The following is a 26,896-nucleotide window of genomic DNA, read 5'->3' as shown; positions in this document are numbered from 1 at the left end:
GAAGTCTCCTGAAGAAATCAAAATTTCCTCCATGACTTTTTTTCGGGAGGGGAGGGTGTGCAATCATCTGCTCAGTTTACTGCTGAAACAGGACGGTTTTAGCAGCAGCACTTTTATGGTAAACAGAGATGATGCAATTAAGGTTTGTGCAAGAGGCTCTACCCTCTTCTCCCACTTCATACAAATCCAAAATACTTGCAGCAGAATTTAGGGCCTTATTAAGAGCTTTGCCAACAAGTTCGGCCAAAAGGAGCATAAAGGCAGCATGTGCTGCACAGTCACCACAGCAGATACAAGGCAGGGACCCTGCTGGCAGCTCTGCCTCCACTGAACGGTGGCTCCCTCAAATCATGCCCGTGTGGGAAGTTGTCCGCACACAGGCAAGGCTTGGAGCGAATGATGGCACATTCCACAGACAACAGGAGAAACTGCTGCCAGCTACTGCTTCACCACCACACTGCCTTTGTGTGAATCGATCTGCATGAAGTGCAGCCACCTCTGCAGTGAAATGCTGTTCTAGGCAGAGCAGCACCCCACATAGACGAAACCTCAATTTCCTCCTCTTGCAAAAGAAATACTGCAAGTAAAACCTAGGTAAGGAGTCTGAGAAAAAAGGCCTTGGCCAGGAACTCAAGATAAGATTAGGTATTCAGAGCAAGCATGTAATCCTCAAATGACAAATTGCACACTTGCTCACATGGAGGGTAGGAAAATCTCCCTGTACCAGGAGTGTCTGTGGGCCTTTCGAAAAGGAACTGTCAGAACAATCATGCCTGCAACTCTCAGCTGAAAAAGAAATAATCTGAAATCAGGCACAGAGACTTGTGCAAAATGTGTGACACTGTCCCACACCACATCCTTGTCTCTAAACTGGGGGACATCAATTTAATGGATGGACCACTCGGTGGATAAAGAACTGGCTGGCTGGCCGCACGCAAAGAGTTGTGGTCAATGGCTCAATGCCCGGCTGGAGACCGGTAACGAGTGGTGTCCCTCAGGGATCGGTGTTGGGACTGACCTTATTCAACATCTTTGTCAGCGACATGGACAGTGGGATCAATGCACCATCAGCAAGTTTGCTGATTACACTAAGTTACATGGTTCAGTTGATAAGCTGGAGGGAAGGGATGCCATCCAGAGGGACCTCGACACACTCAAGAGGTGGCCAATGCCAACCTTATGAAGTTCAACCAAGCCAAGTGCAAGGTCCTACACCTGGGTCAGAGCAATCCCAGGCACAGCTACAGGTTGGGCAGAGAAGAGACTCAGAGCAGCCCTGCGGAGAAGGACTTGGTTGCAGCCCAGAAAGCCAACCGTATCCTGGGCTGCATCAAGAGCAGCATGACCAGCAGGTCCAAGGAGGTGATCCTGCCCCTCTACTCTGCTCTCGTGAAACCTCACTTGGAGCATTGTGTGCAGTTCTGGTGTCCTCAACATAAAAAGGACATGGAACTGCTGGAACAAGTGCAGAGGAGGCCACGAGGATGATCAGGGGACTGGAGCACCTCCCACATGAAGACAGGCTGAGAAAGTTGGGGCTGCTCAGCCTGGAGAAGCTGTGTGGAGACATCATAGCAGCTTCCAGTATCTGAAGAGGGCCTACTAGGATGCTGGAGGACTCTTCATTAGGGACTGGAGCAAAAGGACAAGGGGCAGTGGATTCAAACAGGGGAAGTTCAGGTTAGATATAAGGAAGAAGTTCTTTACTGTGAGGGTGGTGAGGCACTGGAATGGGTTGCCCAAAGAGTTTGTGAATGCTCCATCCCTGCAGTGTTCAAGGCCAGGTTGGAAGGAGTCTTGGGTGACATGGGTTAGTGTGAGGTGTCCCTGCCCATAGCAGGGGGTTGGAACTGGATGATCTTAAGGTCCTTTCCAACCCAAACTATTCTGTTTCTAAAAGAAAGTTACATTGGAAAACCAAGTTAAAAGCATGCTCAGCAAAAACATTTAAAAAAAACCCCAAACAACAACAAAACCTAGGTTTGAAAAGAATCTTTAAAATTCTCAGCTTAGCAAGTGTTCTCCTCCATAGAACTGAATTCTGGAAGAGAAAAAAAAAACAACCCCGAACTAGAAGTATGTGCCACTTTCCAAAATTAAAGACATAAAGTCATAGATGACACTCATACACTTGCAGATGGACAAACATTTCAACAGATTTCTAGAAGTTTTGGTTCTTCCAGATGAAATTTAGATGATGTGACAACCCAAAGAATAGCACATTGTCTGAGGGGAGAGAAGGCAAAGGAACAGAAAGTGATCTACAGAAAAGGCACCAAACATCACAGATTTGGATGCAAATGGAGCTGCAGGCCAACAAAAGAAAGACAAAGATCTCTGTGGTTGCAAACACATAAAAAATACCTCAAGTACACCCTAGGGTGAGGAAGAAGAAACCATGAACCTGAACACTGAATTCCTGAAATGAAGGACTCCAGATGCTGACAACCTGCTCCACCCTGACCCAAACGGAAGCACCCACTGTAGGAACCAGCTGAGCAGTGGCAGGAGGAGCGTAACCCAGAGAAAGGGGTTATAAACTAGGGAGTGTGTGCATAACCATTTTAACAGCATTATTCTTATTTTTATACGTTTCCGTAACAATTAGATCCAGACCAATAGCGATCAGACCCCTAAGATTTCAATTACACTAAACTTAAATTCTTGTCTCCTTATATGTAATTTGGTTCCCCTCTGCCCATAAACAAGACTTTGAGCCTGAGGCCACGTGTGTGCTTCACAAAGGTTACTGTTACCAGCCAGGGCAAACCAGTGCCTGGTACAGCATGGTCTGTCAGTGCAATTAAGCAATTGAAGATTAGTTTCTGAGCTTATGAAATGATCTAGTCCTGACCTATCTCAACCTGCAATTAAGCCATTACAGTGACCTGCCAGTATCTTGTGGCAAGATACAAGCAGTGCAAGCCTAGTCCCCTACGAAGCATCAACACCCAGTTGTGCTCTTCTGCTGAGGGAGGAGGACAGCCTCCTCCACCACAAGGGCTGGAGCTGTGTCCTCCACACTCTCAGGCAGCAGAGCTGTCCATTCAGACCTGCTGGAAGCCCAGGTCTGCAGCTCCAGGTTCTGGCAGCACCAGTTTTAAGACAGAAAATAAGTTACTGTTGTCCTGAAATGCTCCTCATACACCAGTCCATCTGGGTACTTGCACACCTTGCTGTCAGGCTACAGGTAACTCCTGCATCACCTTCCCAGCCCTCCCTTGACAGTAACTCTTCAAGATCAGTGCTGTTTTAACATGACTCAGCTGCAGGTATATAACCTAAAATCGTAGGTACAATTTCCAACAGGGGCTGTGACTAACCCGATCTGTTTATGACATACTATTTCCAATACGAAACCAGTCCTTTATAGCCAAAGCTACAAAATGTTTTACTCAGGATCAATTCTAAAAATGTTTACTACCTACATTAGCTGAATGGGAGAGCAAACCTTACAGCAGGATGTTGAGATGACTGCTTGTTCTTTAAGGAAATGGGTTAAAGCCTAAGTGATCTTCTAGGCATCTGAAACATATTGTTTATAGCCACAGTAGACTTTCCAGTCTCTCCCAGATGGGTGTCCCACGTGCGCTGCATGGTGTTTAGAACAAAAGGATTTGTGGAAAATCTTCCTGGCAAATAAATTACTTCTTTAAAAGACTATTTACAATTGGAGGGAAACTGCTCATTCCTCCACAGTACTGAAAAGGTGGCACAGTTGAACATGCTTCCTTCTTTGTGTTAATATGTAGTTTGCAGACCAAGGTGCCTGCTTGGAAACAGTCATTAGAAGCAACTAAGAAAAGCAAGCTCACTGTTAGTATGTTTTTGAGACAGAGTCAACATTATCACTGGAAAATGTTGAGTCTGCAAATAAAGACCAGAAACTTATTCCTGAAGTACATGTGGTCATTTTTTAAAATGTGGACAGTAACAGAATATAGATTTAAGCTGTTAAACAAAATCCAAAGATATCTGGAATATTTACGAAAACTGATCACCAAATCTGAAGAGGATGAGGCCACACAAGCCCTATCAGGGCACTGCAGCAGGGAATCAAGCAGTGCCTCGGAAAGCTGCCCTACAAGGATCTCGCTGCACAACAGCAAATCCCTTTTCCTATCATTCCTGTAGCCCTGGGCAAGCAAACGGCAACTTGGAAATGTTTGAGGCTATGGAGGCAAAAGGCTGCAAATTCCCTAAGGAACTGGACACATTCGGGCTGCGCTGCCTTCTCAGGGACACCAGAAGGTGTCAGCCGAGGGCTGACAACGATTCCCTGCACAGCCACCCGCGATGAACAACCTGACCTCACCGTCACCACCACCTTGTTCTGACACCAACACGCAGCACGTCCAGATGACAACAACCACGTAAGACTCTCGGTAGTAAAATGAACAAGGTGCTGCACAGCTAACGATTTCTATTTCAACAAGATTGATTTTGTATTTTTTCCATAAAACCCTAACAGTATCAGAAGACTTCATGATTCCAGCACGGACGCCTATGAAAATGCCAGTCCTCCCAGCAGAGCAGAGAGAGGGTTTTTACTCTTTTTTGAATTTTCCTCCATTTGTTCATTCTGTTATTTTAATGCTCTTAATGGTTTTGTTCCTTTGAGGTAATCTTGACTTTATTCCTCTCATATCCCATTATTAACCTATTTGATCACCACTGGCTGCTCACCACACTTCTGCTTCGCACATTGCTGATCCAATCTAAAGAAAATGACTGGTTGCAATGTATTAATTATCCAGATGTAGTGTGCCAATAACGCTTCAAATGTCAATCAAGAGGCTCACCAAGGGCCGGGGGGCAGCACAAATAGAATACTCCTCCCCTGTCCCAAGGGACAGGCCTGCCCTGGTCGTTGCACAGTCATTGCCTGAAAAAACACAAAGCATTTTTGTTCCTACTAAAGTGATGGTAAGACTTAAGGGTAAGACATGGTTTTGGGCAGGAATGAACAACCACCAACATTGTCCTGACAGCAGAGAAGGGAACAGGACATCATTCAGGAATTCCCTATCTCCATGATATTCCATGCCTCTATGACAGCAAACATCAGCCTTCAGGTAGCCACCACCAGAACTAATGTGAGGCACTGGCTGCAGCATAATGCAATGCAGAGGTTGGCACTGTCATCACTTTCATGGCACTGATAAAAGCCCACATGGACACAATTCCTCACAAAGTGCTGCTGCTTTTGTATCTCTGGAACCTGAACATGGCTCTGTTTGTCCACATCTTAACATGTAACCCATTACTCCACAAAAAGCTCTGACAGTATAGGAAACCAAACTGAGACCAGTGGAGGCTCCATCATTTCCATACTGTCACAATCCTCATTTCCCAGCTCAGTGGGCTGCCCCTATGAGAAAAGATATATGCAAAAGTATTTGAATTTAGACTGCCTGAAATACAAGAACAAGTGAAATATCTCAGTAAAACTTTAATTATTGCATTATTTTCCATGCTATGACAATCTCGTTTCTCAATTTCTATGCAAAGCCTGACAATATGCAGCAGAATTATTACACATGCAAATGTATGTAAATGAGATGCTAGAACAAATCCAATCTGTGGTTTTGGGATAACATTTTGCCCTTCTATTCCAACAACAAATTGAGAGAACAGAACAATACTGTGAACTAAAAATATTTTGTGTGCAGAGGATTATTAAGAATTTACTTTCCCTTATGCCAGAAAGTACTCAGTGTCCTTAATTCCTACTAGGAGCAGAGGATCTCGGCACCACACAGAATCAGGCTCATTGGAGAACCATACAGACAGGAGTGAACCCTCACAACATCAACCTTTACAAGCCAAGTTACAATAGCAAAACAGTATGACGTTTACCTGGAAGGGACTATCCCACCCCATGGTAAACTGACAGCTGCCCCTGACCTATCCCTGCATTTCACATAAACCAGTGCTGTAAAGATACAGAAGAGATTTTATTATGCTTTTGTTCGTATGATATATATCATATAACATACATAACAACTCCAAGTTACATCAACACACTAAGCAGCAGTTCCACTGCCTTTGCAAGCTGCAGTCACAACGCACCCAACACTTCGGTCTAACCCGATTACCTGAGGAAGGCGTTGCCTTGCTGAGCCCCGACCCTGGGCCACGGTCTTTAGATAGCACACACAGACTTTTGTCTCCAAAAGTTTGCAGCATACACACGTAAAACATAGGGAAGGGAAAAAGAAATAATACAACTCAAAACACTTTGGGTTAACAATACAGTATTTCGGGGAGATTAACCTCCTAAGCTTCCCAGCAGTGAGCAAGTGGAGAACGCAGGTTCCAGGATCTGCTCCAGGTCTTTCACACTCTGAGGGATCCTGGCTATTCACAGTATACAAGGGAAATGAATTACAACATTTCCTTTTCACTTTTGCCAGTTACCTCATTGACACGGCCATGCTGATACAGATAAGAGATTTTTTTCCTTCTCCACACTGTATCTCAGACATAGCACCTAGTGTTAAGAAGCAAGTGTAACAGTTTCCAGCATGACCAACTGAGCAGCAAATGAATCCCAAACATTAATTAAGCTCAGAACAGCATTTACGTAGGCAAAGTTGAGCATAAACTTAAATCACCAGCCTCAGCTCATACAGACGGATGTGGCTTGACTCCACAAAAATGGAAGGTATGGAAATAGTCTGGATGTGTTTAACTGGTCTTAAGCTTCAGTAGTAAACTCCAGACAGAAGCACATGGGATCCTGTTCATCCATGCTTCACAAATACATTTGCAACAGGTAAAACTCCTGCTGTTCCAGTAAGAAGCATGGACAACTCCTCAGCAGCCTGCAATGCTTTTACAAGCCTCTAATCTCAGTAATCCAAGTCTGGTGACCGCCTACATCTATCTACATGTAGCAAAGTCTTCTACGGTCACAGGCAAACCTTAGACTTATTAACTGCAGACACTGCCAGCATTATGTAGTGACTACAGGATGCTGTCTTACCAACAGAACACACCGCCACCGTTTTCAACACACCACAATGTAACAAGTCATTAAACGAGAACAAAATGTCCGTTACTTTTTCCAAATGACAGAAAGTTGAACACTGGGGAAAACAAAGAAAGAAGGGGAAGCAAAGCTAGGATTTCTGCTACAAGAGCAGCACCAACCCCAGGCGTAGAGATGGATGAGAGGGCAATGATGGAGCACTGAGGCACCAGGCACAGCCTTGACACTGAGTGTGTGGTGGGAGCAGAGAAGCTCCAGAACACAGGCAGACAGCTACTGTGAGCAGAAACAGGCAGCGCCACAACAGCATAGGGACCAGCAGATCAGCTGGTGACAGAAGACATGAATCAGAAAAATGAGAATTAGACCACTTGACTACAATTATGCTGGTTTTGTCATTATTAAATCACAACTTTTCCATTACGTGTGTTGTGGGGTTTTGTCTTTGTAGCTTGCATAGCCCATATGTTCACAACAGATGGATCAGTGCTGCAGCTCAGTGATATTTTTCTAATTATAGTTGGGATTTATGAAATTCTTAAAGAATTTGCAAGGAAATACTCCCTGCTGAGGCCAGGTGAGTCTGAGCATCTTCACTGTCATCAGCAAACACCAAAATCAATGACGTGAAATTGATGAAGGCAAACTTATTTAAAAGATAAGATCACAAGGAGCTGAAGGAGACAAATGTACGAAGTCTTGAGAAAGTGAATATGAAACAAATGAAAAGAAATCAAGTGAAGGTTTGCTCATCTAATTGCATCTTCTATTTAATGCTTTTAAACAACGGGCCATCTTTATCCTGTAATTTCACATGCGTAAATAAGTGTACAGCCAGAACCAGTACTGTCTCCACTTAAGTGCACACTTAAACATGTCAAATCTCTGAAGTAAAACATACCTTACACAATGTGAGATTTTTGCCTTTAGCTTACTTAGAAAAGGCTGATGTGTCCGAGGGCACTCTAGGTTTCTGAGCCCACTTACAACTATGCACAATCCAGGAAAAACAGAGTCAGGTTTTTCTTTTTAGGGAGTGATCTAAAAGAAAACTAAGTGAGATTTTAAGAAATACACCAAACGAGAATGGAAATATTCATACAACAGAACTCCAAGCCCTACCAACAAATGCTGTGGCATTCCCAAAGTGTTTATTTGGGTTCTACCTGCAAGTGTACTCATAGCTTTCAGAACATGCATCAGGAAACAATTCCCAGCTAGAGCAAAGGAACGGGAGGGCTCAGGTTAAGGAAGGTGAGGTATGACATGACATCCCAAAGCAGCACACGTGCTCTGGGTCATGCAAGAGAAGAGGTGTGTTATTCCCTAGCTCCCCTCAGCCGTGTGCTCCCACACCGCATGCACACCACAGAGACACAAGTACCAAGAGGAGAACGTGACCACTGCTGGAACTGCTGCTTGCTTCCCTCTTGCTCACATGCTATGAGGACGCTGCTGCTGCCACTTTCTGTAACAGCAGCTTGTGAGCAAGCACGCTACATTTTATACCACCAGCATACAGATTTTCCATTCTCATGTTCCAAAGATTTGAGAGATCCATTTCTCTACACGTACCTCAGGAACTTTAGCTGCTCTAGATCCTTACCCTGCCAAAAGCCTATGTTACAGTGCAGGGTCATGCTCCAGATGCAATCCAGAGATGGCTGGTCCAGCAGTTTTACTGCTTGGCCCCTTCCCACTGCATCCATCAATTCAATATCACAAAGGAAAACCCTCTTGGGCAAAACCTAAATTTGGGGTCAGCTTGAGCACACTGTAAATGCTGTACAAAGCTTCTCCACCAGGCTGAAATGCCCAAATTAGACAAAGGTGTATTTTCCTGAACTGTGGGAGAAAGAAAAAAAGCAAGGGAGCATTTCCTTGGCTATGTCACTTTAGACCCATAGTATACAACTGTATTTTCTGCCGGAAGCATGGTGCAATATGCAAATACTAAAAAGCAGCTGGAATTTCACTGAACTCTACGGAGACAACTGGTCACAGAGCTTCTTGAATGGTTTAGCCCCCAAAGAAGGCCTTTCTTTACATGCATTTCATTTGCTTCTTTTAGACTCCAGTCCCTTCCCTTCTCTCTTAAATAGAGGGGAGCAAGACTGAGCATTCCCTTTTCCTCCAGTCACAGAGCACAGCACCTGAGGACACAGCAGAAAGCAACCAGAACCGCTGCCACATCCACCTCAATGGTGACAACTTGGTCAAGTAGCAGATCCAGAGAAAACACATCTCAATAGGAAGTACAGCTGCTGCTTCTCAATAATCAAAGCCCTTTATCAACCAAAAATTGACTCCTAAATTTGTTACCACACATAGCAGATGTTGTAGCCGAATGCAGTTATAGCAGCTTAATGGTTCTCATTTTCCAGTCTCTCCTGCCAAGTGATCCAATTCATCCAGGCTAGCAGCACACCCCTACCCAGAAACAAATTTTGAGCATGGACCGCCAATACATTTGTATTTATTTATAAGCTGCATAACGTCCTACTGAATACATTATGTACATTATAAAACAAACAAAAATGGAAATTAGAAAGGAAAAGATAAAAATACTATTTCAAAAAATATTTTACTTATTAATGGTACAAAAAATACTTCCTTCCCACACTCCAGTGGATTGTCTTTGGCTACCTCACTCTGAAGACCCTGATCCAGCTGAAGATGGATATGAAGCTTGCTTCATAAACTTCGGTTGCTGGATTTTGGTACAAACTCTGAAAACTACAAACATTCTCCAAAATTCTCCCAAAACACAGATCACGAGTTCACTCGTGATTTATTATTTATTGCAAGCAAATAAGCCCGGAGCTATTAAGAGGCCTCCTAATGGCTCGATCAGCATGTCTCAATTGCGAAGTTAACCCATCTGAGGGGAGCCCATGCTTTTCCTGACAACTTTATTACTATTTCTGTTCTTTTAACTGTTGGCAGAAACAAAAGCCTCAGATGCAGCTGCAGGCAGACTCCTCCAGTGCTTCTCCCAAGAGAAAACTTCACTCACTGCCTTAGAATGCTAGTGCAATGTATGCTAACACTTTGTAATTACCATGTGTGAATGCAAGATATGCTAATTTCCAGATGACTATCAGGAAAATACATTGAGAGCATATTATACCACCAAAACTCTGAAAAGGTTTTCCCTTAAGAGTATCTCAAAGTAGGTTTCAAGGGGAGGAAAACAACGTACAAGAGAATAACCTTGGCGCAGAGGCAAGGTGAGACAACCTCCAGATGACTAAGGAGATCTTATTCATCCCCAATCCATCATTATCAAGACAACATCAAAGAAACTGTATTATATGAGTGCAAATTTTCATAATGAAAAATCTACACAAACTTCAGGACCATGCTATCTTAACAGCATCAAACACTAGCAGGATTGTTTCTCTTGGTCCAAGAGTCATGGTCAGAGACTCTATAATTAAGAGCACACAAACCAGAAACCAATTTCACAATGCTCCCTATCTTTATCAAAGGGTTCATCCTCCAGTAACAAACAACTATTGAACAAGGCTGCAAAGAATTTTAGGAAAATATATATTATATCTAAAGTTGAATCACAAACCTAGGTTGGGTTGGGCTGTTGGGTGGTTTTGTTTTTTTTTAAAAAGGTGTCCTTCAACTGAATTGGTAAGATGGTAAGACAGGGACTACTTCTTGATACCATCAACAAGCAGATACACGTAGCTTTGCAAGAACATGTCCCAGAACAGACAGTGTAATCTCAGTGAAGGCTTTTTCCACAGAGGCCTGACAAACCAGGACAAACAGCCGTGATCCCGTATCAGCACAGTAGCCAGGCTGATCTAGATCAGTTTCAGCCAACCTGGCATTGCAGTTCAGTCACAGGCTGCAGCCAGTGTTACCAGAGGCTCTCCGCAGCCTAGAAGACCAACAGCACCATTTGCTCAAACAGGAATTCCTCAAGTTTATAAAATACACAGTAAAACAAGAGGGGAAGAAAAAAGCCGTCTACATAAATGCAAGGTTTTGTTGCAGGAGCTAGATAACAGCTGCTGAGAACTACTCTGGCTGCTGCTCTTCCCATCACTTCTTGTTTGACTGTAGTGTGCCATCCAACCAACCTAATGTGCTTCAAAAGTAGCTCTCATTTCACTGATCAAATACATAAGCCAGCTGCCATGTGAGAAAATGACTAATGTTTGCATCTTTTAAGCTCTTCGCTTCACCACTAAAGAAACTTTTGAACACAGTAGTATTAGTGTTTGCTGAAAGAAACTTGTTTTTAAAAACAGGATTTAAAAGCCTTAAGAAAACACACAAAGAGATGATAAAGACCAAAGTAACTTACTGCTGAGTAGCTTACTGCTGCTGCGGCCTCATCTCCACCTACATAGATAGAAGAAGCAATCTCCATCACGGACAAGTTCGTGGGAGCATCAGTAGTAGATGACGATCTGGGCCGACCTGATTGAGTATCTTGGGCAGACCTCCTGTTGATCTGTGGGCTTCCTTTCGGGGCATCTGCCTTGCCCCACCTGCTGTGCAGGCTTGTCCCTCTCTTCATTTTAGGTGGCACTCTGATCTGCTGGAGCACGCGGTTCAGAGCTGTGGGGTGGGTGGAGACACCATCAATTTCAGCACAGACGCTTTGGCTTTCCAAATCCATGTCAGGCTCCAGATCAGCCTGAGCTTGCTGAATATCATGTGGAGAAACTGAGGACCTCCTGCGCTGATGCTGGAAAAGGTGCTTCAAGCCTTGACCAATCACATTAATGTTCTCCAAAGCATTATGTGTTATTTTTGATAATTTTTGCTCTGATTCATGTTGCCTTTTGGTCTCTTGATCTTGGGATTTGCCTCCAGGATCAGGGTCATCACACAACTGTTCAGTGCTAGAGGGCTCCATTGATGACACCCAACAGGTTTATTTCACTATTCATATATAATTATGTCCCCTGTCTTTGAAAGGCGTGTGTTTTTAAAATGCCAAGATTGTCAGCCAATTAGGTGTGCAATTGCTTCAAGACTGATTACACATGCAGCTGTGCCACGGTGATCTCATGCTTATCTAATGTTAAACAAAAGAGTCATTATTATACATCCATGCAGAAAGTAGTGGGTTAAAAGATCCAAAGCGCAAAACATGCCATTAACTAAACAATACATATCAGTTTTCCAAGCATCCCTCCATGTGGTATTAGTTGCATCTAGGCTGTATGCAGAAGCCAAAGCTTGTATGAGACAAGTCATTCATCATCTGGGGGAAGAAGCCCAGCACAAAGGGTACAGGAAAGCAAGAAGGTAAAAAAAGCTGTTCAAAAGGGGGAGAAGCAAGGAGAAACCAGTGGGGTTTTGTTCTTTAAGAACAAGCCCACAAAAATATTTAACAGAGCATGAAGTTAAACTTCTGAAGGGCATGCTAGTCTCTTTGGTAGAACTTATTTTGTTCCTTGACAAAGATCTGGTATTTCGTGCTTCAAATGTAACAACTGCTCAGCCTACCTGATTTTCCTGTAGAATGCTCAACTTCGCAGTATTTAGCATATGCAAGAAAACAGAACACTTCCAAATCAGTTATGCATTTCCAAATAGTAAGAAATGGCTTATTACTGCCAACATCCGCTGATGGCACTGGAGACTAGATGTGAAAATCTGTCTTCAAGCAGGAACAGGCAAGAGAAATGGTTTCAACTGGCACAGTCTTGTCCATAGTTCTCAGAGAAAACAAAAATGTCTTTTTAAAAGTAGATTAAGCAACCAATCTGAACAGGAGCAGCACCGTGTATGTATAGCTCAGTCTCTAGCAGAGAGGAAACACGCAGCTTTTCTCCAAGACAGCTCAACCTTCCTGTCATCCAAGCTCAGGCAAGAGCTGGTTATAAGACGCTGCAGCTGAGTACTCAGATAGCAACTCACTATGGGAGAAGTACAGCAAAGGAATGAGGAAGGAAGGAAGGAAAGAAGGACACATTATCTGAAAGAGTTTCACATCAGCACCATGAGATCACATGCTCGGAAGCTGATCATTGTTTTCTTGCAGGAGAAAGCTTTAATTAGGCTTCTCTAAATACAGAAACCAGACCACAGAGTTCTACTTCAATTTTGGCAGAAAGCTGCCTGGGGTTTAAATAAAAAATAAATAAAAACAGCAACAAAATTTCATTTGAAATGCAACATATGTTTGGGATTTGAAAGCATTCTTTCTTAAAACAGCTGCAGAAGCACAATGCATTGAGGTTACCATTAGAGCACTCAATTTTTGCATCTGAAACCTGACAGAATGGGTTAAACAGATATTCCAAAATGCTTTCCAAATTGGCATCCAAAAATATCAGAAGAGCTGCTTCACGCTCTTTTTCAAATGTCATTGCTATCAGCTGGAGGCAAGATGCAATTCTGTACTTACAGAAAGCAAAACGCTGGAGTCATACGGGATTTTCTCTCAGTACTTTGAACATGCTACAACCACTGAGTGTAAATACATTGGCCAGTTTGACATTGAATGCAAAGTAATAAACTACATACCGGAAAATACAATGTATTTACCAATTCATGCAGAAATTGTGTGGCAGAATCAACTATGTAAAAATAAAAGACTGGCTGCGCATTTTTTAACAGTTTCTTAAATGGCTTCAAGTGCCTTCATGAGCAGTGCCATGCTTTGACTTTTGAGCTCAATTTGTCTTTTCTTTTTTCTTGTGCAATAGGTTTTCCAGAAAGTTGAATTGCAGGCTTCCAGCCAATTTAATTTGGTGGGGAAAAGAGACAAAACTAGAGGTTGCCCTTTCATCCAACAATGGTTCAGTGAACAAACCTCACTGTCCCCATATTATTAGACATGCAAAACACAAATCTGACAGTTGACCCATAACTGCCTTTTTCACTTCAGCCAATTCCCTCAGTATTAATTTTTCAGTCAGGACTCATGAAGAACTGTAGTTCATATCAAAGATGCCCAATACACCTTCTAAGCAGTATATTTGTGATGTCCTGCATGCTTCCTATCCAGATTATCACTGGTAATACTGCTGATCTGAAAGAACACCACTTCAGTCTAACTAGAGTTCCATGCATTACCTTCTGGAAAGCATTATCCTTCTTAAATTAGCTCTGTGTCAATTTATAGACCTGAAACAAGTCAGCCAACAGTGAGCTCACAAACGTGTCACTACTACCCCTGAAACTATACTGAGCCCTCTCTCCAAGGCCTTGTGGTCTTCTGACTACTTGTGTTTCCATGTGATGAGTCTGTTGTGAGCCTGAAATGAGCTTTTCAAATTGCACATCTGGTATGAAGATTCTTAAAAGTACTTATTTGTCCTAGTATCTACTTTTGGGGGAAAAGCTACTCATAAATGTGAAGAATTGTCAATCAGCAGAATTAATCAGCATTAGGATTCAAGTTTTGTACTTCCCTCCCCCCCAAAACAAAAACACCATTATATTCTGTTTGAGAATAGGAAATAAAGTACTTTATAGCATGAAGTTCAGAAACATGTTTCTTAGTCATACAAGAGTACAACACACCGGGGACAAAATGCACAATTTCATATACAGTCACACCGAGCAGATGTTATAATATTATTACACCCCAGAATATTGCCCTTCATTGTGCAGTTATTTCACATCAGCACACAGAAACAAAACAGTTCAAAAGGAGAAACTGGCAAAAACAATATTAGAGAACTGTGAATATATAAACTAGTACTTGCCTCCATCACTTGCCCTTTAGCATGGCTGACATACAGCAGTCCCTCCACTGAACAAAACTGCAAAAGAAATGGGTATGAGATGCAGTTCTTGGACATAGGAAGAAAGTTGTACATAAACAAAGTCAGCAGGTTCCATCCTCATCCTCCTCCCCCCTCCTCCTCCCAACATTTAAATGCAGGTGCCTCTGGAAGCTGGGCTATTTTAGACTTTTTCAAATAACTGGAGAGATACAAATATAATTGAAGTTATAACTATATCTTACAGAGTTAATCAAGAAGCTCTTATTGAAGGAACTCTTTCTTTTGGGGTTTACAGCCACCAATATATGATGAAAGCCCAGGTAGGTTTCAGGGTCCCAGCCTACAAGGTCACACTGGCCCATGCAGTTTTCATTTTCTCCTCCTACTCAGTCATCCCAGTGTTCAGGGCACAGGTCAAACAGCTTGCTCGTGTTTACCTGGAGCTCAGCTACCAGGACACAAGAACTGAGAGCACTTGAGACATGAGCATCTTCCAGTCCATTCATCAGAGAAGCCTCTAGCACCTTTGGCTGAGCTGCCCCTGCACTAACAGCACCTTCTGCCTGAGGGCAAATGAAACCAACCCCTGTGCAGAGCAGCACCCCCATAATGGCAGACCCCGCACACTGCACCAGCCATGCAGGGACATGGCCGTGGACCCACTCAGGGCCCCCACACTGAACGAGTGTGAAGGACTCAGAGACCCGAGCTCAACCGAGGCAAAGCACCCGGCCGAGGACGCCATCCCAGCTTCGCTCTCCTTCCCTAGAAGGGGAACAGAGAATTTCAGGGGCACGTGAATGATCTGTTCAACGTTTCTGCAAAAAGCCCAAAGCAAGGCCAGATGCTGGCTAGAAGAACACAGCAGAGGACGACAAAGAGGACAGCAGAGAGCAGATACAACAACTGCATTTCTCGGGATCAACAGCCAGACTCTTACACTATTCTGAAATACAAAGGTGAGCAGTAACTCAACTAGTTCTTGAAAACAGGGACACAAGCTTTGTGTGACAGCACTCAGAACACTACAAGCCTCTGCACAGCTGGGCAATTTTACCATTTTATTACATGCCAGCTTCCCACCTCCAAGATAGCAGAGATAAAGAGAACGTTACTCAGAACCACTGGAGTGGGATGCTAGGATATGGAGAACGGGACAGCAGATATGAAGAACTTAGAAAAATGAATGAAGACTTTTTTTTCAAAGATCTCAACATAGAAGAAGCCACACTTCTGCAACAGTGTAAGTGGAGAGCGAGGCCCAGAGCCAGAGGTATTGTGAGCATACGAGGTGCCACCAACATCACTTCAGAGCCTTTCTACTTCTTCCTGAGCTTTGCAAAGCTACTGCACTGGGCTAATCAAAATTCCTGCCCTTTCCTGTACTTATGAAGAGTAGACACAGCCTTCTTTTTTTGCATATATAATGGCCCTATTGCAGAGCCATTTACTTAGCACAACTGCATCAGCTTAATGAATTCCCCTTCAAAACCACAGTTCTCTGTAAGTAATCTCTGAAGTTACCACTGAAACCCAGCTCAGAGCTGACTTAACTTCAACTGCAGTACTTGTTACAACAGTACAGAACTGTAGAAATGGGGAAGAAAAAGATAATTTTCAACAAAAGAAAAAGATCCTGCCTTTCTGTAGAATGTTTCAAATACCTATTATCTATGCTGTATCTGAACATCTTCAAATATTAATGTTCATGTTGAAGTACTATTACTTAAGGAACCCTCACATTCCATAAACACACATTCCAGTTTAATAGCTTATCATGGAGCTGTAGTCCACAGTTAGCAGGGATTTTACATAGGAGATGCTCGCCATTCCTCCTGTTTGGCAAAAGAAAACCATTTTTTAGTTGCTTCAGGTTACAAATCATTTCCATTAAGAAATAGCCCAGCTTAGTCTGAGAAATCCCATATTATTTTCAGAAATTCATCCCAAAATGGATTCTGTATCTAGGCAAAGAGTTTAGTAAGAAAAAAACTACAAGGGCAACAGTCACACACTGGAAAACCATGGGAAAATTATGGGAACTGGGAACCCTAGAAATGATTTATATTTGCAGGAGGATTACGATATTTTAAAAGCATCATTGTTCAGCAGCAGGAAGCAGCAGAGCAACTAAGGAGACAAAGCTTCGGGTGTGCGCAGCTAAGCCTGTCAGAGAGAAGAACTCAAAAGAAACCGGAATGGATGTAAGACTCAAGAGGACTGCAGCTTGGAAAACATTCAAGGAGGAAGGCAACAATGAGAGTAAGCAATTTGATCCAAAAAAAGCAATTGGATAGTGGCACAACTACCCAATACCTGGAGAAACAGGTACATTTAGCCATTATAACAGATATTTTCAGCTATTGTAACAATTTTTTAAAAGTCAGAGTGGAGAACTGGTCAAGAAGAGAAGAAAAAGGCCTACAAGAAATAATTAATGCAAATAACATAAGAAAGATTGCACAACATGGGGGGGAACTAACAGAAAACAGTACTACTGTTAATGGAAAGGATGAGTGTAGTTTTCAAGACATAATTCTTCTTCCTTCTTCTCCAAAATTCACCCAAGAAAATATTTACTGGAATTTTAGTGAAGTCCAAAAGAAAAAACAGGGATAAGAGGTAGACAGCAGACAAAGGCCCCCACCTGGCGACAACCCTGACACTGACAATACTCTTATGAAAGAACAGAAATGGAGTACGACTGAAAACAGCAAACAGAGGCAAAACCAGAAAGACTCAGCATATTAAATAGTGCAGCTGGGAGATGGGGGCGTGTGTGTGAAACATCTTCAGGTATGTGTAAAACAAGTCAAACTTCTGCTGAAGTTCTGCATCTAAGATTTTAGAAAAGGGGAATAGCCTGAAGCCAGCTACTTCTGATGAAACTGGAAGGAATGGCAGGAGGCATGTGCAGGAATTCACTGAATTAATCCACAAGGCTCTGCAAAAGAAGCCCACACCATTCAGTACACTGAGAAAGGGTGCACCAGATGGACAGAAACTGCCACTTTAACAGGAACAAGGGTCACAGGGCAAAGAAAGAGACCTACAGCTTGGTCTTTAAGCCAGCTGTAGTGTGTTACACAGCAAACCCAACATTGTAGAACAGGTTTTACCAATTTCTGCCTAATAATTTCCCTAAACGCTCCAACCTACTCCCAACTTACCAAGAAGTCAAGAAGGAAATCAGCTGAACGATGCCATCTCTGCTACCCTTGCTGTCTCTTCTCACACCACAGATTCAGCAGGAACAGAATCTGGTAGATAAAGAACAAGCTGAGAGAATGGAAATCCTGGGCTAAACCAGCTTTGTCACTCTTGTCAGAAGACCTTGAGCAAGTCAGCCTCTGTGCCTAATGTTTGCCCATACGCAATGTATGAACAACCCAGCTAGCTGAAAAATGGAGTAACACTGAGGGTAATACCGGCGAAGATGCTCTACTGAAACACTTGATAATGAAGCAAAACACCTGTATTCCTTTGAAGGCAAGGTGTACAGATGTCCATTAAGAATAACTCAAGCTCAGAGGGCCAAGCTGATGAATTTTAGAAAGGTAGCCGACTGTATTCTTTTGGTAAAAGGATTAAGTCAACTGACACATGCACTGTAAATGAATTCTTCATTTATTAATGCCATAATTTACACAATGAACCAGTTGTATGAACACCAAAGAACACAAAAACTCACACCAGCACATTGTTAATAAAATAAGAGGCTGGTAGAGAACTTATGTATGAATTACACAATCATCACCAAGGAGCAACTTAAGATTTTAAGATATTCAAGGACAAAAGCAGCACTAAGTCTAAGCCCATGCAAAACCCGAGACATACAATCTCTCTCCTAGAATCCTCACAAGCCTAAAATACACCTACACAGTCTATCCACTTGTTTATTAGGGGTGTGCTGCACATGACACATCAACAAATGGTCATTTCAAGGGGCTCGTCAGCAGAAGATTCATGCTTTGGCACACCAAAACGTATTCACCATTTCTACCACTGCATCCATTACTGCTTCACATGCTTGTATGTGCAAGGATAGCATGTTCAGAGATACCAGAAGGTGATTTTTCAACATTAGCCTCTTCTCAGATCCATATCCTATAGAAACAGGTCCTCACTGCTGCTGCCTTCTGATGTACTTGCAGCAGTGTACACTACCATACCTGGAACCTACCAAAACCACTTTAAAACTACCCTTTCCTGGAAAAGGCTACTCGCAGGCTATTTCACATCAAATGAGCAAAACCAGTGCTTCAAGAAAGATAAATAAAGATTAAAGAAAGGTTTAACTGAAGCCTTCCAGTTTGCCAACATTTGCAATTATATTCTTCCTATGCGTTTTCTAGGAAAATTTTTGTGCACGTATTTAAGTTCAGTGACAACACAAAGTGCAGCCCGCAGGCATTTTAGAAGAAAACCAAATTTGACGGAGCTGGGTATACACAAAGAATTCTTATAAAGACCATCTGTTTTACCAGACAGAAGAGGGAACTTGCCCATTAGCAAGTCTTTCTTTCTAACCAGATGGATTAAAAAGTAGTAGTTTTACACTGCATCCACCACAAGCATGTGTCCTGTGGAAGAAGTTACACAAGGCTGCAATTTACAACTGCACAATTTGCCACCAGCTGACTTCCACTTGATTCAGTGATCGGTTTCAGAAGAGCCACATCCTCACCGACCCATCTTCAAAAGCAAATTCAAAAATAGCCAAACTGCAGCATTTCCTCATGAACATCTCTGCTTTCTGCTAACAGCAAAAAAGCTTTAACCATATTCACATGCCCTACACCAAGCAAGTGCACTGCATATCCTGGATCCAGTGCTCCACTGGAGGAGGATATCTGAAGGGCCCATCTCCAGGTTCAAGCAGGGAACCAAGGCTGGCCTTCCACAATGCGAGGAGTACATCAGAAACAGCAATTCAAAGACTTTCCAACCTCTCTTGCCCCCTGTGGCTCATTTTCAGCCCCACAGCATGGCACCCACATGTGAGCTGCTGCAGGCACAGCTGCTTGTGGGGCCGTGATGAGAGCCAAAACAAAAAATAACTCAGCCTGGAAGGAAAATGGGCCTGGGGGAAGAATCTGATCACACTGCTGGTTAGAACAGCTTTGGTATAAGGCTCAAGAAGGGAATCAGTAAAGAGACAGGCCACATGACTCCAAAATGGTGTTATCAAAAGCCTCATATCTGAAGCTATGGCCACAATAGCCAGAAAACCAGGAACTCACATGGGATTCAGCAAGGATTCGTCAAAACAAGAATAACTGCACACTTACAGTTCAAATCCCACATTTTATAAACAGAAAAACTACCTTCCCTGAGAGAAAAGAGTGAGGATGTAGCAAGCAAATATGCAAAATACTGTGTCTTCCACAAAGAGCTCTTTATGTATGTAAATAAGGAACAAATAGACCAGGATTACAGGCCAGCGGTACAGACTAACATCATCATTAGCAACAAGTCATTTTTCACTAGATGCCTGCATATAGATGTCTCATTTAAAGTGCAGCTTTAAGCATTGAGTCCTGTTGTCAAATCAAGCCATAGTTTGTTGTTTGAAGACACTCTTACACTGCTTTATCAATTTTCACCATTGCAGGGATATTCAGCAGAAGTACATTCCAATTTTACCACAGCACATACAACTTTCATTAGCGTGGGTAAGACCAGCTATGGTACACCTTCGCTGGCGGGAACCCATATTTAGCCTGTTCAGAGCAGTACACAAACAGGAAAGCCTACCTTCAAATATAAAATGAATTCTATACATGCAAACGTGAAAAGCAGTAATTCAACTTCTTTTTGCTTCCCCCTCTTTAAAGAAATTTCACCAGAACAGATTTAATTCCTTGAAGCATCTCAGATGTTTCTGTGGTCAGCTGCACTCCTACTATCCACTTTTCCTACTAACATTTGCTTTATCTGCATGAGATTCTCCAGCATCTGGAAAAACCCAACATTACTATGGTATGCCAAACATTTTGGCAGGACCTTTCCAGGAGAGGAAGGGGCAGCAGGGGAGAGATCAAAAGTGCTCTTATCCTCATTGCCTGTCTGCCAGGAGATGCTGCCACTTTCATTGTGTTAAAGCTGATTCAAATGTCAGGAACAAGTGAATCGCAAAGTGGAAATACAGATATTTTCATTCTACTCCCAAGGAATGACAAAAGGTTATGCTGCAGCTATTTCAGGCATTACAGAGACTTTTAAGCATGCTAGTCACAAAAACAAGAGATGGCCTCTCATTTTAACTCCTAGCAGATTCAGCTGTGACAAGGCCAGCACAGAAGCTGGCAAGATTTAGCAATTCTAGTTCTCAAAGAAAGGCTTATTCCAGGCTTGGAGTTGTAAGAGGGTTAACGCAAGTTAAATTAGCAGGCTTGTAAAGAAAGATACCATCTACCACCAACCCACGCTATGTGCAATTTTAACATGTGCTTTTAGCCCTGAATTTTGGAAAGTATCACATTTACAATGACTTGTGAAAGAAGAAAGTAGAACTAACCTGGCACAGAGTGGTAAAATACTCCCCCTGATGACTCAAACCCAGTATTAATTCTCTGATCTTTCAGAAGTGTTGACTCAACTTACTGAGACTAAAACACAAATCAAAAGAAGTTTTAATTCAGCTCAGCAAAATCACAATGCCTTTCCCATTGATTCAGGTGGGTTTGGTATTAGGTACATGAAAGATGAAAGCCTTTCACTGATGTTTAGCATTAAACGAGTTACAAAGTAGAAGTCTGACTTAAAACAGTTTACAAAGACTCACTCAAACCATACTCAGTCCCAAAATGGGGAAAAGTCTACTAATCCAAACACTGATAACATCCCCACACTGCAACCCAGACCCTCAACACATCTGCCCTAAACAGGGCGCCTTAACCATTCCACACAGACATAGAACTTGGACTCAAAAGCAGCAATATGCATCTCGTGTGCTAGTTCCCTCTCTACTGTTGAAAAGGGTACCTGAAAAGCTCTGGAGACTGCTGTCACTGGAGAAACCTGCTTGCAGGCTGCAAAACCTGACAGCTCATTGCGTTAGCATTGCTTAAAACATGACACAAAACAGGCAAGATAACTTCTAATCTGAATTTGTCTAACAGGACTCACTAGCAAACCCATGGCTTACATCACTCTACCACTTCCAAGCTGCCTTTCATATTCATGATACAGTAGATTCATCCTGCTCTTTAGAAGAAAATTGTCCTTCCTGATCCTTCAAGTGAGCTGGTCCAGGGAGCTCTTAATTAAGTGCAACTCTGAAAAACTTATATTAGTATAACACTAATCTGGAGCTGATTTGTTTAAATAGATTTTTCTAATTAAGCATTAGCAAGTCCCTCCCTGCAGGGCTACAAACAAGATGTTGTTTGCCCATTAAACACTGCCAACATTTGACAGAGGCTGGGAGGACCTACCAGAAAAACTACTCTATCCACACCTCCTCACCTACACTCATTCCTAAGAATCTGCTACCAGCTGCCAACAGAAACAGGATACAGGCATGACGTGTTTTTAACTTGACTCCCTATAGCCACTTCTCCAAATCTTCTCCATTGCTTGTGCACTTATGTGGGACCTTTTTAGTGCAAGTTTTGTTATACCAGAAGTATGATCACTGTTCCATATTTACTTTGAGTCACCTTTTTTACATGGACATCATGAATATTTTACTGGAAGGTGAGATCTATTCAACTTCAGCTGACTAGTCTTGAGAAGGCTTTTAAAAGGAGTGAAGGCCTACACTTTTCAGACTCAAGAACAAAAATGCTGATGCCAATCTATTGTCCTTTCCTAATAGTTATGCCTTCTTAGAGAGAACACGCGCTAACTGCACAAACATAGCACAGCTAAAGCAGCCACACACACAAATATGGTCTTCAATATCCACCTCCACATCCAACTGCACAAAGGCAGTAAACTCGGTGATTCTGCTATAAAGAAACTGGGCTTGACAACTTGCTTGCCAATGGGAATCAAGCAGTCATACATTTAAAGCCTCAGCCAAAATCAGAATGTTTCCTCCTACATTCATGGCAGAGTCCACATGAAAAAAATATCTACAAAATCTTTACCCAAAGCAGCATAAAAGGGAGCAGATTGGTTTGAAATAAGGCTTAAGTTTACATACCACTGAGGAGATGCAGGCTTATAACCAGAGCCAAAACCAAGACCCATGTTAATGGCTCCTTACATAATTCTCGTTCATCTTACGTGTCCACCATAACTCCTGGGTCACCTTCTACAGGCATCTTTCCAGCCAGTCAGGCCCAAAGCTTGTATTCAGGTATACAGGGTAGCCATTCAGTCATACAAACATCTGATGTTTACTTAAGTGAATGTTTAAGTGAGTATTTGAACATGAAGACAAAATAAAGTAACATTAGGTTAGGTTCATGGTTCACTTTCAAATTTTCCCCCAACCTACATTTTTATTGCAAGCTGCCCATATTCCCAATCATATTAAGCATATCCCAAGCCAAAGTTTAACAATTTCCCTCTACCATTCAGTTATCAATTAATTTCTTAGAGCTCGCAGAAAATTGAGACTGTTTGAGCAGCAAGTCTCCAGAAGCTTTCCTCCATCACTTTTTCCAGGTGGACTTTAATTAACATTAATAACAACAAATATTTGAACACTTTTACAGGCGACCATCTCACACATGGATTAAAAAAAGCTAAAACCAAAAAGAGGAAAAAAAGAAGATACTGAAGATTTAAACAAATTACCTCCCATACACTGGGGCCAGAGAATTCCTAAACCTGAAATCCCCAACCTGCTCACCAGTCTCAACTGCTCTCTAAAGCACAGGCAGTCACAGATTTTGGAATGTCTGCCTTCCTTTAGGTGTGGCTTTAAACTTTGCTTTCATTGCCACCTGTGCCTCTTCCAGAGTCTCTGGAGATGTTAGATGAAAGTTCTGCAGCTAAGTGATGTGATCTCAGGGTGGCTTTTCCTTAGCAATTGCCATTGTAAGAGAGCCAGACCCACACCAGAATTGTAAAGGTGCCACACTGCTGGCAAACAAACGTTTCTTTAGTGACACCCCCAGCAAAAAAAGTTGAAGAACAAACATAAGCTGAGCATCACAGATGCAGTTACACAATGGGTACTGAAGGTCCACAACAGCAGCTGTTAACAGGAAAGTCAACTTAAAATAATCAGTAACTCCAATTCCAAAACCCCAAGAAATGAGCTTTCATCCATCAGAGTAATAAATGCACATCTTTTTGACACCAACATTGCAGCTGGTCACAAGACAAATTAGCAATCTTTGCCTTTATTGCACAATAGGTTTCTTTCTGACAGCATTTCTGCTTTGAAAGAAGTTGTTTTGAAACTGTAGGTCAAACCCACTTAAGATCAAATTGTTCAGGAAGTCCCAGTTTCAGTAGACACCATTTTTTCACACCAAATTGTTGGTTAATAGCTATCAATTACTCCTCAGTGCCACCAAAGGACATGCATAAGATCAGCTGCAATTTATTACAATCCTCACTACAGAACTTTTGACAGCTTTTAGAGTGCTACTTAAGGCATTTAAAGAATGAGCCAGACCTGCTGGTGCATCGTGGCATTAACTGCCAAAGGCACAGAGTAGGGAACTTGGTTCCATGAAACAGCCACATCAACAGCTATTTTAAAGTGCAGCCTCACTGAACCCTGCAGATATCCACTCCTGAGATCATCCAGTCCATCACGTTATCCAGGGGTAACAGGACTAACAGATATACTTGATCACAATCTTGACGCAAAGCATAGACAGAACATCTCGGTCAGTGAATTAACATGAACACACAGGGGTTGGGGGGGGAGTGAATACAAGGATGCCTCAAAATCATGAGTTTTCTTATGCCATCTCATGAGAAACACAGTTCCTTATCTGGGGAACTACTCCAAACAGAAACATCAACCAACTATTCCCTTTTCTCTAACAGGACAAAAACACTCTTCTCAGGCTGTAAGCCAGTACTGAGTTCAGGGGTGCAGCAGAGTTTAATAGTTAGAACTGGCATCTTTTGGGCACTAGCCCAAAATCTGATAACTCCTTTAAATCTGAGCTGATCCTAAAAACCACTCCATGTCTTCAAGTGACTCTAGGACTGTCATCCGTGAGACACACAAATTTTTCTTTAAAAAAAAAAAAAATATTAAAAAAAGATTAAAAAAATGCTTTCTTAGACAGTTTCAAGTCAAGCAGACTCCTTAAGGAGGACACTCTCACCAAGATGTTAAACCAACACTAAACCAAAACTCACTGGATTCTTTTCTTCCACAAACTGGAAATGCACCTGAAGGATTTAAAGGGTTTTTGTAAACAGGAACCAAAACTTAACTTTTCAGCACAATAAACCACCTGAAAACCAACACCCACAGCAAAAAGCATGACCAGCATTGAAGCTGCTCTGCAGACAGCAAGCAGCAGCTGTGACAGCCTTCCCATCCCCACCATTTGCAACAAGCCCTCACTTCTGTACAGCAGGACACTCTGCAGACCAAACAGTCAAACTTCCCACAGGTATTCAACGCAAACTAAGATGTTCTGGTTAAGGCTAAATGTCCAAGTTCATGCTCCTTCCCAGCAAAGAACTGAATGTTAATCAACGGCCAAGTCACATCAGCCTGCACTTTCCCCTAGCAAGGACAAAGGCAAATCCCACTTCTGAGACCTGCTTCTGGAAAAGTATGAGAAGATGGACATGCAGAGGGTTTGCAGCAAGCTGCGGCTCCCACGTCACAGCACTGGCACAAGCAGGTTCAGCCAGGACCACATCTCACTGCCCCGTCTTTAAGTGGATGAAAACAAACAGTGGTGCAGCACAAACAGCATCCCAGATCCAACAGGAATGCTGAAGACCAGAGCTAGAGGTTATCCCAGCTGAAAGCCAACATGGCAAAGGATCATAGTACCACACACCTTGAAGGGGCTGCTTTTCAACAGCACTTTCACCTTCCTAATCAGTCAGCCATTACTAAGCTGAAACAGGTAAGTTCAGTCATAAGTCGCTCTTTTCTCATTTCCAGTTTTAACCATTATTCAGCCTCAGACTCATGGTAACACACTCACTGCTCCTTACAGACAACTGATACAAGTCCTTAACTACTACAACTCACTATAGCACAAGGTGCTTGTTCAGCTCTTTCCCACAGGCACTGATTTGCAAACACTATGGTGTTTATGGTGTCTATGGGTGCAGTACTTCAGCCGATCCCAGAAAAGGCTAGTCTTTTTGCTCCAAGCTAGTATATGTTGGAATCATGAAACGCACATTTATTTGCTAACAGAATAATCACCGTGGCAACTCGCTTCCAGGAAAATAACAGCCACCAACTCCAGAACAAAGACAGGCCCCCGAGGAATTCTTTAAGGGAGACCAACCAGCTCACACAAATCTGAAAAACACTCAAATTTGCCAAATTTATTTCTGAAGAAGCCGTAATTAGGCATCTGCAAACTTAGCACAATCCATCACACAAGTTGAATCAATGGCACTACCACCCGTCTCAACATCTGGGTGCCCTTGCATGTTCTCTGACAATCAAAACACCCTGTAAGGCAGGTTAGGGCAATGGTCCCCAATGTACACAATTTCACCTTACAGGCCATTTCCTTAAATCAAAAGAAAACTTTACCTTATACTCCAATTCTTTGCCACTCCACACATTAGTTTTGACTTTTGGTCACGTGAATTTGAATCATGAAAATGCAGTTATTGTAAACAACACTTAAATCATGCTTTTCATGAAGTGGAATGTTTTACAAAGGTAACTTAACCTCACCTAAAAGATAAGGAAATAAAGAGTAATACTTTGATTAGGGACACAGTCAAGGACATACAGAACCTGTATTCTTACAGGTTTTCAGAGCTACTGAAGGAGTTGCTGAATTTTCACAGGGCAGCAGTTTTTTGGGGAAATGCACACATGGAAAGTTTGCTGAGCTAACAATTCTAACAGAGAAATTCCCTAAACTACCACCCCTTGGTTCTCACTCTGCTTGTAGGGAAAGGACAGGAGGAGTAACCACTACACAGGTAAGGATCCCATTCTCAACCACAGCACCTCACAAAATCACAGTTTACACTAGTATTGCAGATACGGTCCATTTTGCTTTCCTGCTGTTAAACATCATTGTCACGTTACTAAGCTAGCCAGGTAGGTAGGTTA

General features: G+C 42.4%; 1 protein-coding gene across 6 annotated transcripts in view; it reads right to left on the bottom strand.

Annotated features, from left to right (window-relative positions):
• The window catches only part of TMCC1 (transmembrane and coiled-coil domain family 1), an 87,884-nt gene that overhangs the window by 58,066 nt on the left and 2,922 nt on the right, over positions 1-26,896 (bottom strand). Inside the window, exons 3-5 of one of the 6 annotated variants that reach the window (XM_080625722.1) lie at positions 17,877-17,966; positions 14,682-14,742; positions 11,322-12,884 (exon numbers count right to left, since the gene is read on the bottom strand). In XM_080625722.1, the coding sequence (XP_080481848.1) occupies positions 11,322-11,879 (558 nt within the window). In that variant the 5' untranslated portion in view covers positions 11,880-12,884; positions 14,682-14,742; positions 17,877-17,966. Of the gene's footprint in view, positions 1-11,321; positions 14,743-17,876; positions 17,967-26,896 lie in introns of those variants that run through there. The other 5 variants (XM_080625721.1, XM_080625724.1, XM_080625725.1 and 2 more) reach the window with 5 other exon arrangements.

Source organism: Psittacula echo (assembly GCF_963264785.1).
Source record: "Psittacula echo genome assembly, chromosome: 9".
Lineage (NCBI taxonomy): Eukaryota > Metazoa > Chordata > Aves > Psittaciformes > Psittacidae > Psittacula > Psittacula echo.
This window is presented reverse-complemented; position numbering and strand designations above follow the sequence as displayed.